Raw genomic sequence first — 19,586 nt, 5'->3', positions numbered from 1 at the left:
ATCTTCTCACAATGTCCAATACACTACCTTGGGAGACTGTAAAGAGCTACATGTAGATCCCCCTTCCCCAAACAACAACAACAAAAATAAGAATATTAAATAAATCAAATAAATAAAAATATACTACATGAATAAACTTTTAATGGAGAAGCTCCATCACATGGACAAACACATGTGCAGCTTGGACAAGATTCCTAATAAAATGGACATGAATCCAATATCAGGAGTGCCCTGTTCTCATTTTACTCTCTCTCTCTGAGTACATTGATGAAAGGAATTACTTAAAAATCTGTTTCCAATGTTGAGAAAAGGAAGTGCGTTCAGGCACATTTCACTTGATTCCATCTCTAGTGCAAAGAGACAGATTTTGAAATGATCTAGATAAGTACAGTACATGTATATTATCATCATTTTTATCATTTATTTTAAACAAGGCACATCACTTCACTACAACTGCAAACAAACAAAACATTGATTCTTAACATTATTTCTGTTAGGTAACATAAAACTAATATTCATAATCTGAAAAAGTAATAATGATATTTTCTCCATCACTGTGGCTAAAACTTTGAACAAAAACTTACCCAACATATACATTTGTTGAGTTGCCTGTACAGTTTGAAGATTCTTGTTCTATGTTGTGATATGTGTCTGTGTATAGATGTACTCCAATAGCAGAGAACAAGATGATGAATACAATAATGATGACAAATACCTAATAGAAATAAAAAATACAATATCATTAGATTTAATATAGGGGTGTAGTACAATGTCAATTGAAGCAACAGCATCCGAAGCCATATTAACTCACTGGCAGAGAGAACTGTTCTGAATCATTTGGTTAAACCAGTCATAGTGAATGTTTAGAGTGCGAGATCTCTTTGGAATACAGAAATCAATTAAATCCAGTTATAAATTGTTTGACCAGACCAGGAACTGGACTGTATTTGCTATGCAGGAGCCTCTAGAGACTTACATAAAATATATACAGTAACATATAATAATGATCATTGATGAATACAAGAGTTTCCATCAACTTTGTCCCCCTCCCCTCTAAAGCTAGCAGCTGAAGTAAATGGTGGAGTTGATGATGTTACACACTTATTATTCCCCTTACATTTAATTTGTGACTTTTCAAACATTTCAATATTTCCTCCAAACACAGTTAGACTTCTCAAGGATGCATAAAATTATCATCAATGTAAATCAAATTTGATTGAGTTTCATCTTCATAAAATTGACAAAAGCTGATGTTTGTAATTTCATACAAAAGAATACATACAATATCATGGTGTCTCTCATTTGCATACTGACCATTTTATGTAAATTCACTTCGTACTGGATTCATACATGTAGCTCTGATAAAATTCCAATTTACATTTGCTTAATATTTCTCATTTTAACCATATCAATTTGATGTAGAAGTGGCCTTGGGTTTAAAAGAATCACAAGTTACCAGGCAACCAATGTACGTGTTTGAAAAGGAATAAGTCATGTCAACAGTATTGTTGATAATAATTGGGGAAGGTCCAAGCAGCCGAGTGTTACGTACTGTACACCTACATCAAAAGATTTCTGGCTAATAAGCCTGATACTCAATTAAAAACTGAAAATATACACTCTAGAAAACACTGCCACCATTGAATACACCTGAGACTCGAATCTCACCGCTGCCACCATTTAATATACAAGGAACTTGAATCACTCTGCTGGCACCATTAAATACGCCTGGGATTTTAATCCCACCGCTGCCACCATGAAAGACATCTGGGACTCAAATCCCACCACTGCCACCATTAAATACACCTGGAACTCGAATCGCATCGCTGCCACCATTAAATACACCTGTGACCTGAATCCCACAGCCGACACCATATACACCTGTAACTCGAATCCCACCGCTGCAACCATTAAACACACCTGGTACTAGAATCCCACTGCTGACACAATTAACTATACCTAGGTCTCAAATCCCACCGCTGACACCATTAAATACACCTGGGACTCGAATCCCACCGCTGCCACCATTAACTAAACCTAGCACTCAAATCCTACCGCTGTCAGCATGAAATACACCTGGGACTTGAATCCCACCGCTGCCACCATTAAATACATTCGGGACTCAAATCCCATCGCTGCCACCATGAAATACACCTGGGACTCCAATCCCACCACTGACATCATTAAAATACACCTGGCACTCAAATCCTACCGCTGCCACCATTAAATACACCTGGGACTCTAATCCCACCGCAGCCACCATTAAATACATCTGGGACTCAAATCCCACTGCTGCCACCATTAAATACACCTGGGACTCGAATCGTATCACTGCCACCATTAAATACACCTGGAACTTGAATCCCACCGCTGCCACCATTAAATACACCTGGGACTCGAATCCCATCACTGCCACCATTGAATAAACCTGGGACTCGAATCGTATCACTGCCACCATTAAATACACCTGGAACTTGAATCCCAACGCTGCCGCCATTAAACACACCTGGGACTCGAATCCCACTGCTGCCACCATTAACTACACTTGGAACTCAAAGAAATTGCAAATGTATTTCAAGGAACATCTTGTCAATGAAATTCACTGAAATATGTAATGCCATCTGATTGAATAAAAGAAAATTTACCTGTGGAAATCACTAGCAAAATGCTTTCAGAAACATCCTCATGAGTCATACTATAGTAGCACATCTATTCACATGTTCGTAGCCCATCCCTCATCCATAATGGATACGAATGTAGCAATATATATATATATATATACATATATATTTATAGATATCACAATATTACAACATATGCTTAAGATAAACTTTTTAAGGTCTTTAAAGAAAAAACACATTTAAGTACCTTTCCCAGTTTAATAACAATTGACATAACAACATCCCAGATGTGTTGTACGTTGTTCAGCTTGCACAGAATGATGGCTGCCCGCAGACATCGAAATGGTTGAGCCAAACGCTTAAAAAAAAGAGAAAAGGCCATTTTTATCATAATTCATAATTGAACAATTTCTGTATTTTCATATCATTTTTAATATACTGTAATGCAAAAGAAAATCATTCTCCAAAACTGCAAGGCAAGATTTTCTGTAACAAACCAAGGTAGTTATTTGATTTAAAAAAATAAAAGTTAAATTTGTATTCATTTAAAAGGTTAACTCTTCCTCTGATTACTGTAAAAGTATTATATACAACTATTTTGAAGTGATTTGAAAGATCTTACACATTAAGGTGCGTGCATACTTCAACCAAGCCAACAATTAGGATTTCAGACAATATGAAAAATGGTGATAATGTTAACTTATGAAGACTTCTCTGAGATTTAGGAAGAGTAAACACTTACCACATCTACAAAAGTTTGTGTGACCAACATCACATAGTCTATGATATACATACAGGTGAATACAAGCTCTCTCCTGAAACACAACAAAGCAGAATTAATACATTCAATACACAGCAAAATGCAATTCTATTTTATTAAACTGATCAATATCTACAAAAGTAGTAATCACAAATCAGATTTGTATTACTATCAAATCTATTAGAATAAATAAGTGCTCTAGAGATAACAAAGATCTTACAATAAGTAATTAACAAATTAGCAAAGCAATTATGTATTTTGCATTTGCATTAATTTCAGGTCAATCAGCAACATGTTAACAGCTCAAACTTTTCTCCCTTTTTATCAAAGCAGGCTGTTGCAGTTTTGCAAATGTGTGTAATATAAATATATTGACAATCAGTTTCAAATACAATGTTTATGTACAGTTGAATTCTTGTGATTCTAAATGATTACAACTAACAGTTCTAATCAAAATATGAAGGAATAATACATGTATGTCCTGAAATAAATTTTTCCTTCCTAAATATTATAATAAAAAGAAGTATCAGAAATAAGTAATATATTGATTATATTTACTTATGATTCATTCTCAGACAATCTGCTGAAATAATGATCAATTTTAATATGAGGTTGTTAATTCTCACCTTATCCATCTGTTTTCATCTAATGACCAAAATACAGGCCAAGATAAGAAGCCCATATGAACCCCTACATCAGCAGCATAGACTAAGATACATAATGGAGTTATTGCAAGAATGGCAGGTGATGTTGACCTACAAAAAATAAACAGAACGGTTAAAATTATGAGTAATCAAATTAAGGCTATTAGCTATCATAATAAACAGTTTTCTTATAAACAATGAGCTATATGAAATTTATATTCAAGAGGTATGGACTATGGATGCACTCTGAAGATACATGGGCATGTAGTAATAATTCATAGGGACATTTGATTTCAAATTTCCATTTTGCAAAATAAAGGGACAAATTATTATTGTTTGGGGGCCAAATTCATGTTAACTAGTGCATACATGTAAGCATGTATCTGGTCATTCTGTACGAAGTCCTTTTAAGCATCTTATGGGCAATTCTGAGGAAATGTCCAGAGAGCAATATCAAGTGTATACTTTATACGCCCTTTTGATTTTGCTGTATAGCTGATGGCTTAATGATAATGTATATGTGTATGAACTCAGATTTTATAAGTTACATAGGTACTGTTTGGTACAGATTATGTATTGTAACCTTATTTTCTGACATTTTCCTAAACTTTGTAAATGTGATTTATGATTTTTTAACCTCAATGAATAACTGTAAATATTGTAATTTCATCTGATTTTTAATAAAAACATAAATACAATAAATTATGAGGAATCATAATAATTATCATCAGCCTGTGACTTCGCTAAAAGGGGGATCTGGCCTTCTTGCCCAGGGCTGATAGGGTGTTTTAAAGGCTGACATTTGATAAAGTTAAGCATGACTGGAATACGTTCTTAGACTGATTCACCATCCTTTGATTCTCATTCGCTAAAGTTGAAACCCAATCTTTGAGTTGTAGGATAAAATTCTCATTGTTAACAAACATTTGAATTCAAAGTTTATAATTTTGTCAAAACTTGATGAGGATTACAGGAAATTTAGTCCCACTTTATTCAGATACTAGGAAAAACATGGGTACATTTCAATAATACAAGAACACGTCATCAGCTGTACACATCTGATCTAAAATTGTGGTTTAACTATGGATAACTAACCGTGACATGAACCTCTAATAGAAGAGGTACAATTTACCAACTCATTTGACACTCAAATTCATTCATAAATGTCATGAAATAATAACTGTATTTGTTTTCTTCATCACTGCAGCATAAGGAAAGATCAAAGTACTAGTACTATGTAGACAAAAGAAACAAACAATGTTAACAAACTTTCGTCTGAGTTTTGATATTTTAGCTTCCCATAATTATAGCACAGAGTTAGGCCATGGTCTAAGTTAAACCAGATATCAGAATATGGTCCATAGTCACATGCAAGTTATATATAGCTTTATGAAACACCCCCTGGCTAATTTGAAAAGAATGTACATTTCAAGACAATACCAGGCAGGTTTATGACAGTGAATTATTCTCATTGGTTAATGGAGGTGGAAGTACATGAAAAAATAATAATTGGATTTTGAAAGACATCCAATGATTCCACCTGATTTTAAACCTTACACATGGCAATACATGCTTTCTTCTATTTCATAAACAGAATGGACAACAAAGAAATCTGAATAAGATAAAGGGAAACACAGTGTAACCTTTAGAGTTTAGAACACAATAGTTCATTCTACTGTATTCATATTATAAAAGGGAGTTTGTGCTTTACTGTGTATGAGAGGAAATGTTATCATCAATCATTATGATTTGAGTGACTTGGGAAGTTTTATATAAAGGCAATTAGATAACATTACTATTCATGCATTTAACCTTACCAAAATACACATTTAAGATAACATCAAAGTAATATTAATTATACCAAAAGAAATAATCATTCATTATTCCACTATAAACTATTGTTATCTATTGACAATTATCTATCATTGGACTAATTAAAAAATGAGCAATGAAGTAAGTCAACATGAGAGTCAAATGAAGACTGCAGTGGGTGACCTTAAAGCTCACTGCCACTCAATTTCTTGATATCAAATTTGATACCTAAAAGTAATCTATTTGATCAATACTACTGCACACAAGAAGTCTCTTTTAGGTATGGCCTATCAAAAGACTAAATACTGGACATTTGTTAAATGCCCACCAAAGCTCAAAGTCCATCCATTTTAAAGATAAACTTCAGTGTGATCGAGACAAGAGTATTCAGTTTTGACATGTAATGTACTATTAAATTGTAAATACATTATCCAAATACATAAATGAGGGAAATGCTACAAGTACTAGCACTTCCCTGCATTGATGTCTCATATTAAGCGCGACATATTTACAGAGCAAATACATTATAGGTAATTTCTGTAGTACTTATTGTCTTGCATAAAGTTATATATATTCCATGCGACTCCCAGTATTAGGCAAGAAAATGACATGGGTGGGGTAAGAAAAACCTCTCTTTCAAAAAGTACATACAGTGTACATTACAAAAATTGAATTGATATGATGATCATTATTCAAAACAAATTGTGAAATAACCAATTTATGTCATATTGCATCATTACAATATCCAGGCAGTCTGAATAAGAATAGAAAGATAAAACGCAGGTGTATATTAAGTGCCCTTTCACACAATTGATTTAGTAGAGTGGGTTAATAAAGTGATACTAAAACAAACACTGACCCACTCCAGACTAGCAAGTTCTTTGGTTGCTAAGGTGTCGAGAACCTTGTTTATTTCAAATGTCACAAAAGTTTGGCTGTTTTAGTCACGTCATATCCTTGAAACCTTGCTGGGCTTAACTCACCTCCATAAAAGCGTCGTTGGAGACAAACAACTGTCCCAATTTTAATTTTAACGTGTCAAGGTGTAGGTTTCTGATCATAGAACCTTTCAGGTTTGTCAAGCAAAATTAAAGATAGTGAGATGTCTACAATGATGCAACAATTATTAAATAAGTTTAAAATCCTTTAAATCTAGACACATTTCTATTCCAAATTTATCATACCCTTTTCAGTATATCTTTATGAAAATGAAATGAGTAACCTACTTTTTTTATAGGAATACTTCTAAAATATTGTCCAAACTATGGTTAAAACAATAAATAAACAAATAAGTAGATTGTAAATTGTGGATTAGTAATACAAAGAGGTCTTTTGAACTTACATTGAAGAGGGTGGTTCAAAAAAGGTGAGAATAAGATGAACTGTAGCCATTAACAATACTAGATACTTGAAATACTTGTTGTTGATCATCTTGAAGCACCTGTGTTTAAGGATAGAGAGAAATGAAAGATATATTTTTTTGATTTCTGGTGTTTTTATCATTTAATGGTTATGTTGTTTTACTGCTATTAGGGAACAAAGGACAGTATAATTTTTGTTTAAATTCTTTTTAATGCTCATAAGTTCTATAACGTTCACATACAGCCATTACCCTATTCATTAACTTTTTTTTATTTATTTAAAACTGTACATGTAAATTGATTCATGGTGTTTACTCATAACTGATAAATGATTTTGAATATCATCAGTTTACATGTTTTGTTTAAAGTCATCAAGTTTGGTATTTGGAATTAATTAACAGTTACTTATTTTAAAATTTTGATTGATTGTAATCATTTCTTGTTGGATAAAACCTGTTATCAGATAAAATGCAGGGTTCTGAAATTCATGTTGTGTGAAAGGCGCAATCTGAAATTTCATGAGTTATATTTAAAAATAAAATACATATATTAAAAAGTCAGATCCTCAAGAGAAATTGTGTATAAAACCCGATTCTCAAGAAAAAAAATAAGGAAATAATTTCACGATGTACACTCTTTGTACACTGTATAGCTGTCTGATATATGCAATTCCTAAATCTTCACAAGATAAGTTTTCAAAAGGCCTTAATTTAGAAAAATTATAAACAGAAAATTTAGAGATTTAATTAGCTTTAGCACAGTCATTCTATAAATTTTGCAGCTAACAGATCTTTTGGCTCCATTGCTGATTGCTCGATAAGGCATATTGACTTTTTTAAACATGCTTTAAAAATGCTGAAGACTCTTTCCATTTCAATCAATATAGCAACACAGTTTGAAATGTTTCTTTTTTATATAAAAAGCCATGAAAAATTCATTGAATCTGGGCTTAATCATAAGGATAGGAATCGAAAATCACAAGTCTTAATATCGAGCAGGTACATGTCTCTAAGTAGTTGCTACTCAATACTACATGTTACTGTTCATGTATTGTTAATACAATAAAGATAGAAATAGAACATTATTTACTTACCATCTTCCCTGCTTAGACTTAAAGAAAGCTCTAGCTTTGCCATATTTTCCCCTTCCACTGATTGCATCATCAATATGAGCTGCTGCCAGCTTCAATTCACGATCTTCTCCCTTCAACTCAGTAAACGTCTCGGTCAGGGCATCATGCTGATTTACATAAACAGAATTATGTGGAATAAAATCTTAACTAAAATGTGAAGACAAATCCACAGTGGTAAGTATTTTGATGGGATGCATCCATCATTATTACGTGGTTGAGTGAGATTGTGTCAAGTTTTGGAGAGGTCTGTAAGACCAGTGGTGGAATATTTTGAAGACTCCCGGGTGCCTCGTCCTGCATTGTTCCAGAACTTATCTTCACAGTAAGTTTAGTTGTTGTTGTTGTTTTATCATTTATAATTCTACATAACTTTGGACCGGATGAATAATATTTTTTTTACTTTCATGACTATAAACATAATTACATACAAATAAACACTGATTTTACACTTACAAAGCTACATGTAATACATCTAAGTGCACTTATACATATTATATCTTTCCAGCACCATCTAATAGTTGCCTATTCAGAGGTGTACTATACCCCAGCTTAAAGGGATGGTCCAGGCTGAAAATATTTATATCTAAATATATACAGTAAAATTCACAAAGCAAAACGCTGAAAATTTAATCAAAATCGGATAATAAATAACAATGTTATTGAATTTTAAAGTTTATCAATATTTGTGAAAATTGTTATATGCACATCGTCATGAATAATAGGTGGCCTGATGATGTCACACCCCCACTTTTATTTTTCTTATGTTATTACATTAAATCATAAATGTTCATTATTTCATACATGTGTATTAAAAATGATGTGTCTAATGTTTTAGTTCTTGGTAGAAAATTTTTGAATAAACCTAATTTCATAGAATAAAATACAAAAAAACAAGTGGGGATATGACATCATCAGCCCACCTAATGAATATTCATAAAGACATTCCTAGAACTGTTTCACCAGAATAATGCAAATCTTTGAAATTCAATTACTTCATTATTTGTTATCCGATTTTGATTTATTTTTATTCATCTCTAGCCTGGACCATCCCTTTAATTGTTCCAGCTGCTGTTTCTTGTACTTAGTGCAGTCAAGGCATTAATATTTTTGGCTGACCTGGCTTGAGTGCATCACAATTTGGATAAATTTCATGCTCGAGGAAATTAACATCATCACTGGAATTCAAAGCAAAAAGCATTCCTCATTCATGTGACAAAACCACTACTTGATTTTTATATTTCAATATTTTTCTGATTGAGGTGGGCTTTTTTTTTTTGGTGCTTATTTGGTTGGCTGCAGAATCACACAACAGATAGTTTGCCCTGATAAACACTCTAACTACTAATATTCAAAACCTAATCAAACACCAGTTTTCAAAACTCTTTCAGAGATTATTAATTTCTCACACATTGTTACTCTTGTAATTATCACTGTAATTGTAATTCTTGTCCCATTTCCTTCTTCCTTTGTCTACTCCTCCTTCTTATTACCATTTTTATTGCAACAAATAATCTGCTAGCAACAAAAATGAGTGAACATGCCCTTCAATCAAGTGAACTTACCCCATCGATCTTTGGTACCAGGACTAAGGCAGGAGTAAGAAGTCCATACAATGCAAAGTTCTCTTGACTAGCTCTCTGCTTGAATGTTCTCACAAAAACTTTATTTGTATGACTAGATTTTCTGGATTTCTCACTGGAATCACTAATTGTTTTTACAGAGGATCTCTTCTCCGAACCCAACGAATCAACGCCACTATCAGGAGTCGAAACCTTCCCATTGCTTGTCTGATGGGGCTTCTCAAACGCCTGCGTGTTGTCCGTCAGAAAGGAATGGATGTTGTTGTTTTTGTTGGTATGCATTTCATGAGGTAACTGTTTCTCATTAATAGGTTCAACCCTGTTGTTCTTTAGAGGAGAAGTTCTCCCATTAATAGGCGAAGCCCTACCATTAGGTGAAGTTGGTGAGGTTGGGCCATTTGGCGAGCTCCTCCCATTAGGTGAAGTTCTTCCATGAGGAGAATTCCTACCACCATTAGGTAAAGAGTTCTTTCTATCATCAGTGAGAACATTTTGTTGCTCCTGTTTGGGTTCATCAACTGTAATAGTTACATCTGGTTTATCCTCCATCACGACGATGGATGGTGGAGGCGGAGTGCTATGTCTCTCTATGAGTGAGATCCCCAATGATCCACCCAACGATTCATTCAAGAGTGGACGCTTATCGTCCGCCCCTTTCACCTCTCGTTGAGGCTTCCTTTCCTTCTCCACTTGGACTGGCCCTTCTTCCTCCTCATCATCATCACTCTCAAGCTCCATCAACATCTTACGATACGCCTCCTCCATCTCCTCCCTTTGCTTTTGGTCATCCTCCGCACTTTCATCCATGTCCCCGCTTACTGTTTGCCGTCTTACTCTTTTAGGTCGGTTTAGTTGGAATGTTCCACTATAATTCATCAAGATGTGTCCATGGACCTCACATGGAGATTGCCAACACTAGAAGACAAACTACATGATGCTTGATCATGCATTCATCTATCCACGAGAAAAGTCAAGCCTCAAGTCATTTCCATGTTAATACTCCAATTGGTGAATATTCTGCAAAAGCAAATGAAAAGAGACAAATCAATCATGGATGCAGTTATGTACATTACTTGATAAAGTGAAAGTACAATGACTTCTTATTCAAATTTAAAAATGCTTTGATAAAGGATGTAATCTTGTTAAAGATAAGCATCCAGGACAACCGAAGCTGCAATAGGCAGGGTAATTAGAATTTAATTGCTTTTGCATAATTGCTGAGCACTGAGGTCTGAATGGATTTCTCCCTCAACATTTTCTAACACTGGATGCTAATTTGGCATTGTTGATAAAGTAGAATGAAGGGGATAAAAGCAGACGTTAACATCACTTACAAACATTTTGATGGATAAAATTGAAATATGTGCAAAGCTTTATGTGTTTAATCCCTCCTTTTCAGTCACCATTTTGGAAAGGCACTGGGAAGATAGAACCACCCCATCTCCCTCTTTCTTTCTGGAGGCCAACACACAAGCATTGAATACTTTCACCTCCTTTCAACTTCATTTTCACTTCTTCTTTTGATCACCTCATAAATTGTAACTGATCAAACACCAGTGATGCCATTTAAAACTGCTAAAAAATGTCTACATATCACCTAAAATTCCCCAAAATGTTCTTATTCTGAAATATGTTGAAAAACTCTGAATTCAAACTATGCAAGTCTGGAAAGTGTCATCCAAGAAATATTCATTTCACTTATAAAGAAGTACGCCATTTTGCCAGACATAATTTAAAAAAATCTTTCAATTTTAATATTTGATACTTACATGTACAAATAGTGTACAATTTTAAATTCTATTTTAAAAAATACCCTGAATCAGAAAGTTCCATATTGAAACAGTCAAACAGATTATCATTCTGATTTAATATCTGGTCCTTGTATAAGCTCTTTCGAGAATTTATAATGACCTTTTCAATTTATCAAAAGTTCATTGCATAGAGAAAAATGTAACAAGCATAACACTGACTATGCATGACACTGATAATTTCATAAAATTCAGACTGTAAAATAAGAAATGAAACATAGCACTTTTTAATATAGCTTATTTAAAAAAATGACAGGTGCAATGCAAATGAGGAAACCAATCACATCACAAACTCACAAATTGTTGTGTACTTAATACTTAGTGATAAAAATAAAATAAACAAACACAGTGTATTTCATTTTTTACAGAGCAGATCAATAAAGAAACTCTAAACAAACACAGTGTATTTCATTTTTTACAGAGCAGATCAATAAAGAAACTCTCCACTTAATCAAAATAAGTTACAAATTATACTTTAAAATGTACAGTAGATTCCATAAGGATTAAAAACATCTTTAGGCAAAACTTGAAAATACCAAAACTTTTTTCTTTTACATATTTTGTTCATTTTTTCAACGAATTATGCTTGTTCAATTTTTTCTATTATGTATTTTATGGGGGTGAACATGACTTTTAAAAAAAGAAAATATTTTTTTGCTGAAATATTGTGTAAATATATCCCAGAAGTTAATTTGGAGTAAAGTAAGTAAATATTATTATCAAGAATGTGCAAAAAAAGTTTTTAATAAAAATAATACATGTAGGTAGCCCATATTTACAGATAGGCAAATCTGATCAATATTCTCAGGACTACTTTTTTTTACCACATAAAAACTTTCTTTCCCACATGCCATGTACATGTACAATGTAGTATGAATATAAATAAATTATCAAACTTTTTTGTTTTTAACAGCTTTCCGTAAATTCTCTTGTTGGGTTCACTAGTTTGGGGCTTTGTTTATAGAAAAGTAGAGTTACATGTAAGCATGTAAGTTGTATCTTGTCTTGAATTTGATTTCTTATGTAACATGTACGTAAAAACAATTATCCCCTTGTGCACATTCGAGGTTGCACATTAGAGGCTGATGTACTGTACAAAATCAATTAGGAAACTTAGAAAGGGCCATCTTCAATCTCTCGATCACCGGGCTTGATGTACAATATTTGTTCACCGCACAAGCATGCAGCCTACAAGTACATGTTATTGTGCGTACATTGATAGATAATTACCCCTACAACTGTCTGTGTTCCCCCCTTCCCCTTTCATTCTTCTACCTCCAACAATAGCCACACAATCCCAAGGACTTAAAGCCCTGAGCACACAGTCCCGTATTGTGATCACTGGACTGAAGAAGAATCCTTTAGAACTTTACTCCAACAGATCAGTAAGCTGTTTCTTGGATACACAACAACGCAGACAAGTGCGTATGTAAGAAGGACAGAGAGATAGCTCGATAACAGGATGTGGGTCAATAAATGTCAAAAAATAACATTTTATATACACTGTAGCTGCATTATAAGATAGTGTACAGTATTTGGAGGACTCCACCCTGTTACTCAACCTGTAATAAGAACATACAGTATAACTAAGAAGTATTACTATCATCTACACAAAATCAAATCAAATAACAATATACTGTAGAACATTTATATAGCGCAGTCACTTTAAACTCTTTTGATACGGTATCATATTGTTACCCCGGCTGTAGCCGAGCCGCCGTATAGGCACTCAAGCATTCAAGGAAATTCTTCCTATCGGGTACCCATACACCTCACCTGGTCGAGTGCAGCACAATGTGGGGAAAATTTCTTGCTGAAGGAAAACATGCCATAGTTTGGAATCGAACCCACATTGTTCAGATTGAAAGACAAGATAACCACTAGATAACCACTAGACCATGACACTCTCACTATAAAATTTAAAAAATACAGACTATTGACAAAAAATTAATACAAACAATTTGTACCAAATTGAAAATAAGTTTTCAGTTTTAACCAAACTTTGGTTTTTTTTAAGCTTTATTTAGCTAATATTGTCATTATGAAATGTGGGTATGAAATTTAATAAAGAAAAAAGGAGAGATAAATATTTGTTAATGTCTGCTGAAAGTATATGAATTATTAATAGCTTTCTTTTTTTTCAAAATCACTGTAATTTGATATAAATCACCATTTAAATCCGTAATTGACAAAAGTTTGAATAGTTTTTAATTTCATTGTGATGTACATGAAAGATAGGGAGACCTCCTCTATTCGCTTTTAAATGCAGGCACGTAGCCAGGGCTTCCACTTTGGGGGTTTGATCTCTTCTCTTCTCACTTTCTGCCCATTTTTTCTTGCTTTTGATAATTTTAGGGGCTTGGATGGAACCCCCACTGGCTTGAAATGGCTATCTAAAATCTTTTTCGAAATGTTAACTCAGAAAGTACTCGAGCTTAATTACAAAAGAAAGGATAATGAGAGTGTCGCTCAGGCGAGCACATAATACGCCCGCCTGTAACACGGAAAATGGAGATATTGGTCAAGCAAGAAAAGTAGAAGGTGGCGACTTCACCTTTGACCTTCTGACCTCAAAATCAATAGAATTGCTGGGATCTATGCTAGCATCATACACACCAAATTATATGAGCCTCGGTTAAGTTCAACTAAAGTTATCGCGTTTACAAGGACTGCAGAAGGGTAAGATGAAAACATGTCACTGAGATCTTGACCTTTGACCTTTTGACCTCAAAATCAATAGGCTTACTGGGATCCATTGTAGTATCATACACACCAAATCATATGAGCCTAGAATAAGTCAAACTAAAGTTATCGCATTTACAAGGACTTCAGAAGGGTAAGATGGAAACATGTCAGTGTGACCTTGACCTTTGACCTTTTGACCTCAAAATCAATAGGCTTCCTGGGATCTATGTTATATGAGCCTACATGTTTTATTTTTTTATTTATTCGTTTCGTTCCGCAAAATCAATAAAATCAATAGGCTTCCTGCGATTTATGCTCGTATCATACACACCAAATTACATGAGCCTAGGTTAAATCAAACTGAATTTATCGCGTTTACAAAGAAAAGTTAACGGACGGACAGATGGACACCTAGCGTGGTACTAATTACGTGGTACCATAATATGTCCCGTCTAGGACGGATGTATAAAAATGCTTTGGAGAAAACCAGAATTCTTGATAAGTTTGTAAAACAATTGGGGCAAGTTGTTCCTATCTTTCTCACAATCCTCTTTATACCAGATTGCCAGTTTGAGATAGTCCGAGTGATCTCATTATTTTCAAATGACTTTGACTTTATCATTCCTGACCAATTTTTTTTCTTTACATTTTCACAATTCTTTTCCGTTTTCCCCCTTTTACATATTGCATTTACATTTTCAATATCCCACGTGTATACTAACTGATATAGATTCATTATCTAAATTCATAAAAATAGTAATTTTTCTTTTTGTCACATTATAAGATAGACAAATTAAAAAGAAAAAGAAAAGAAAGGCTATTACCCCTTTCATAAACCCAATAAAACCCAATTATGCGGCTAATAGCAGCATAATTTGGTCGTAAGATCAGAGGAGGACAAGAGTTATCCGCATTATTCTGATGCTGCTATTATCCGCATAATAGCGGCATCGGGACAAGATTTTGAGTTTATGAACGTATTTCCAAATAATGCGGATAATTGCCATGGTGCGGTCACAAGGTCACCCTTTTCCAACACAACCGCATCGGAGGGGGCGTGTCCAGTTGTCATGACGATTATCCGCCTTTTTCAGGACGGGCGCTCGTAAAAATAATTTTCGGAGTTTGTGAACGCAATTTTTATTGAATTGGAGGATATGTTTTATTGGGTTTATGAAAGGGGTATCAATGACAGTAAAACTAGCTGAAAATTTAATGTTATTGATTGATTTATGATTTTCTTCTGTTTTTCCCTAAAGGGAACGTCCCCCAGATGTCAAGTTGGTGTTCAAAGGGGGCACTCCAAGGTGAAAATAATATGATTCAAACAGATAAAGTAAAATAAGACCATGGACCCTACCCCCTTGTGGTAGGGTCCATGGTAAGACAATCAAAACACTGAAATTTCATCATAATTGGATAACATTAAACAGTTATGACATTTTAAAGCTCTGCATTATTTTGGTGAAACAGTTCTGTCTCCGTGATTATGAAATGAGCAAGCTGATGATGTCATATGCCCACTTATTCTTTTGTATATATGAAATTAATCAACTTTTTTCCCAGGCAAGAATGAAGAAAATTGATTAACTACTGATCTAACTCTTAGACAAAGATAATCATAGCTGTAACTTACATGTATTTTGTTAAAAGGGAATTCCGCGTACCATAGACACATGTACAAAAATATGAAATAATCATGAAATGTTAAGGAAAAAAGAAAAGTTGGGACATGACATAATCGGCCCACCTAATTAATATTTGTAATGGCACAAAATATGCTAAATTAAATTTTCAAATTCAATAACTTTATTACTTGTTATCAGATTTTGATGAAATTTTCAGTGTTTTGCTTGGTGACTTTTATTTTATTTAGATATAATCATTTCAGCCGGGAGTACCCATTTATTTTAAAGGTCAAGTCCATCCCCCAAAATGTTGATTTTAATAAATAGAGAAAAATCAAACTATAACGCTGAAAATTTCATCAAAATTGGATGTAAAATAAGAAAGTTATGACATTTGAAGTTTCGCTTATTTTTCACAAAACAGTGATATGTACAACTTCGTGACATGCAAATGAGACAGACGATGATGTCCCTCACTCACTTTCTTTTGTTTTTAATTGTTTATATTATTCAATATTTCATTTTTTGCAGATTTGAGAATAAGGACCAACTTGACTGAACCATATAGTATTTTAACAATGCTAATTCCACATGTTCAGGGAGGAATCAAACATTGTTTCACCTAACAATGAGGAGAAAATTTGAATATTTCGTATTTCAGATAATAAAATACAAAAGAAATAGTGAGTGGATGACGTTATCAGTCTCCACATTTGCATTACGACCAGAATGTGCATATAACTGTTATGTGAAATTAAGCAAAACTTAAAAATATAATAACTTTCTTATTTTAAATCAGATTATGATGAAATTTTCAGTGTTATACTTGTTGGACTTTTCTCTGTTTATTTAAATCAACTTTTTGTTGGGGTGTGACTTGTCCTTTAAGCTATGGGGGAAATCAATGTTGAGAAACATTTTTAGGTTCATAAATACGACAGAGTAAGTTTATTTTGTAATGTCACATGAGAGAAGCTCCATTATATGTCCTGTGTGACATAGATTCCCCAAAAGGCCAAAACATCATTTTCTCAGAAAATTAAGGGTGACACACTATTTTATACATTTGAAAGTTTAATTCTGTGCAAAATGCTTTCTTGACATGAACCTGCATGAACCACAGAAACATTAAAAGTTATGAAATTTATATGAGCAAAGAATATGTCAAAACTTTAACATATATGCCCGTTTCTTTCAGTTTTTCTGTGTATTAACCAATTTGTTGTCAGGGTGGACTTACACTGTAATCTCACAATTTATGTAGTTCCTCACTTTATGATCATCTAATGTATTGTCTATGGAAAGTCAAACTACTTGTCAAAACTGGCTAATTGTTTTTGCTTGTCAATAATGTTGTCACTGTTTTGGATTTTAAGAAGTGCACATCCATTTAATTGTGAATTGTTTGTATTATTTTTTTTTTTGGGGGGTGACCTGATGTCAACAAATTTTTGTCAAACCAAATATAAGTTATATAACTATTCTGAGGGGTTGTCCATTTGTCAAAGTTCAAACCGAATTGGCCCAAAGAGACACATGTACACAAAGATGGATTTCCCTAGGAAACCCTATATACTAATTATTTATAATCATGTATTGAATTTTAGTATTTGTGAAATAATAATGTTTATCTATAAATTGTTCTTCAAAACGGCATCGCTAGTCGGAAGTACGTCATCACGAAGCGGTTCAAGGGTCAGGTCTATTGTCTTTGCTTTGTTGACAAACGGATCGAGGGATCTACGGGAGATCGGGTCTGGTAAGAAACGTCTCATTTACCATTTATAGTGAAATAATTTTTATCCCTTTATACGCATTAGGCACCTGAAGGTTCATAGATCCATGATGAAGAAATGTATGTCAAAATCTTTTAAAAAAACATCATCATGGAGTCCTAAAGATTAGGTGACAGACACATTGATTTTGTCATGTTTGCAGTCACAGTGCGAATGAAAATTGAAAGGGAAAATGCGGCAAAACTTTAGTTTAATTGCACAAACTTGATTTCTTTTTATATCTATAAAAGAGCAGGATTCAAAGCAATAAACAACATAAACAGCATGCAGACAGGGAATTTAAATGTAAGTAGACCATGAATATAGGCCAACATTAAAAGAAGAAAACTCTGTGCTCAACCAGAGCATTCCTCACACCACAGAACACATTGACATACCGGCTATATATATAAACCCATTCTCGTGTTTTCCTCTGTACTTCGTACATGTACGGTACCGGGTATTACATGGGGGACAAGAGTGAAGTTTTTAAACTCAACAAGTTTCTGCGAATGAAATTAGTGGTCGATTTTACATGACGTTACATTATCATGAATCAAATATACATACCGTTTCGATGTTCTCGATGTATGTAACAACACTTATGATCCTTTATACATCCATATTATTCCAGAATATGTTCGTAAAATGTGATAATCTGCTTCCTTTCTTTCGTTGGTAACACCAAGCTTCGCGTTGGATACTTCACTGGAGCTCTATTATTACCCCTCAGCGGGCAGTAGACTCTTTTAGCCCCTCGCTCTGCTGGTGGTAAGATCCGGTTTGTTCGTTATGTGTGTACACAGGCGCCCCACATTATGTCATTATTACCCCGTTTTTGCGACCATAGTTTCTGACAAAGATGGACTAATCAGGATTCCATTTTCCAGACAAGTTGATTTATTCAAAATAAAGTTCATGAACAGGCATCTGATAATCGATAACCGGGGATGATAATGGATGCGTTGGGATTTTCCTTCCCCCTTCCCCCATTCTTCCAATTCACGAGATCCTCCCTCATCCACGGCACTCTGCCTCTCCGATTCTCGAGTACTTTTCTCCTTCATTTTTAGGAATTTTTTCGTTTACGTCTGCCCCCCGGCGTCTGCCTCTCTTTCTCAGTCTTTAACAGTACTTTTCTCCCTCATTTTTATGTACTTTTCTCGTCCATTTCTCCTTCCCTTTTCCCATTCTTCTCATTTTCCTCTTTTTCTTCCTTTGATCCTCCCCTTTTCTTTATCCTTTTCACTTTCCCTTAGTCCTTTCCTATTTTTCTTCCTCTTTTCTATTCCTTTTCTCCCTTTTCTTCTTATAGTTTTCCTTTTTTTTCTTCCTTTCCTTGCATTTTTCTTCAACTCCCTCTCTATTTTTGTATATATTTTCACACAATTCTCTCCTGATCTCCTCTCATGGGGCATTGCAAGAAAGTTCCAATCAATCGCTAGTTAATTTTAGGTCCCATATTTAATCATAAGTCATGTTATCAATTGCAAGTCTGCCACTGATTCATTGTCTATTACTTGCAGCCAAATCTTTTATAAAAAAAAATAAATTCATTCAAATTCGAAGTAAAAAAATTAGCGACTGATTTTCAATAAGTTTTATGCAACATCCACACCCCATAGGATAGAGAGACCTCAGTCTCCCAGTAAATTGCCCCATGTGTTATTTGGTGTTCTTCAGTGACATGTACACGACATATGATGATGTAATTTCAGAAAAAGACAGTAGTTTCCATGCAGGTAAAGCTGGGTAAACGCATGTTTAACACCGGGAACAG

At 34.0% G+C, this 19,586-nt stretch overlaps 1 protein-coding gene across 4 annotated transcripts in view; it reads right to left on the bottom strand.

Annotated features, from left to right (window-relative positions):
- Window positions 1-18,892, bottom strand: part of LOC129264776 (uncharacterized) — a 42,624-nt gene extending 23,732 nt beyond the window's left edge. For all 4 annotated transcript variants that reach the window (XM_064102187.1, XM_064102188.1, XM_064102189.1 and 1 more), the window contains exons 1-8: window positions 18,377-18,892; window positions 9,893-10,927; window positions 8,292-8,437; window positions 7,180-7,278; window positions 4,008-4,136; window positions 3,364-3,436; window positions 2,869-2,979; window positions 585-715 (exon numbers count right to left, since the gene is read on the bottom strand). In XM_064102187.1, coding sequence (XP_063958257.1) covers window positions 585-715; window positions 2,869-2,979; window positions 3,364-3,436; window positions 4,008-4,136; window positions 7,180-7,278; window positions 8,292-8,437; window positions 9,893-10,786 — 1,583 coding nt within the window. In that variant the 5' untranslated portion in view covers window positions 10,787-10,927; window positions 18,377-18,892. The remainder of the gene's footprint in view (window positions 1-584; window positions 716-2,868; window positions 2,980-3,363; window positions 3,437-4,007; window positions 4,137-7,179; window positions 7,279-8,291; window positions 8,438-9,892; window positions 10,928-18,376) is intronic.
- Between the last annotated feature and the right edge of the window lie 694 nt (window positions 18,893-19,586).

The sequence above is a fragment of the Lytechinus pictus genome, chromosome 7, assembly GCF_037042905.1.
Source record: "Lytechinus pictus isolate F3 Inbred chromosome 7, Lp3.0, whole genome shotgun sequence".
Classification (NCBI taxonomy): domain Eukaryota; kingdom Metazoa; phylum Echinodermata; class Echinoidea; order Temnopleuroida; family Toxopneustidae; genus Lytechinus; species Lytechinus pictus.
The sequence above is the reverse complement of the archived record's forward strand: the minus strand, read 5'-3'. Positions and strand labels throughout refer to the sequence as shown.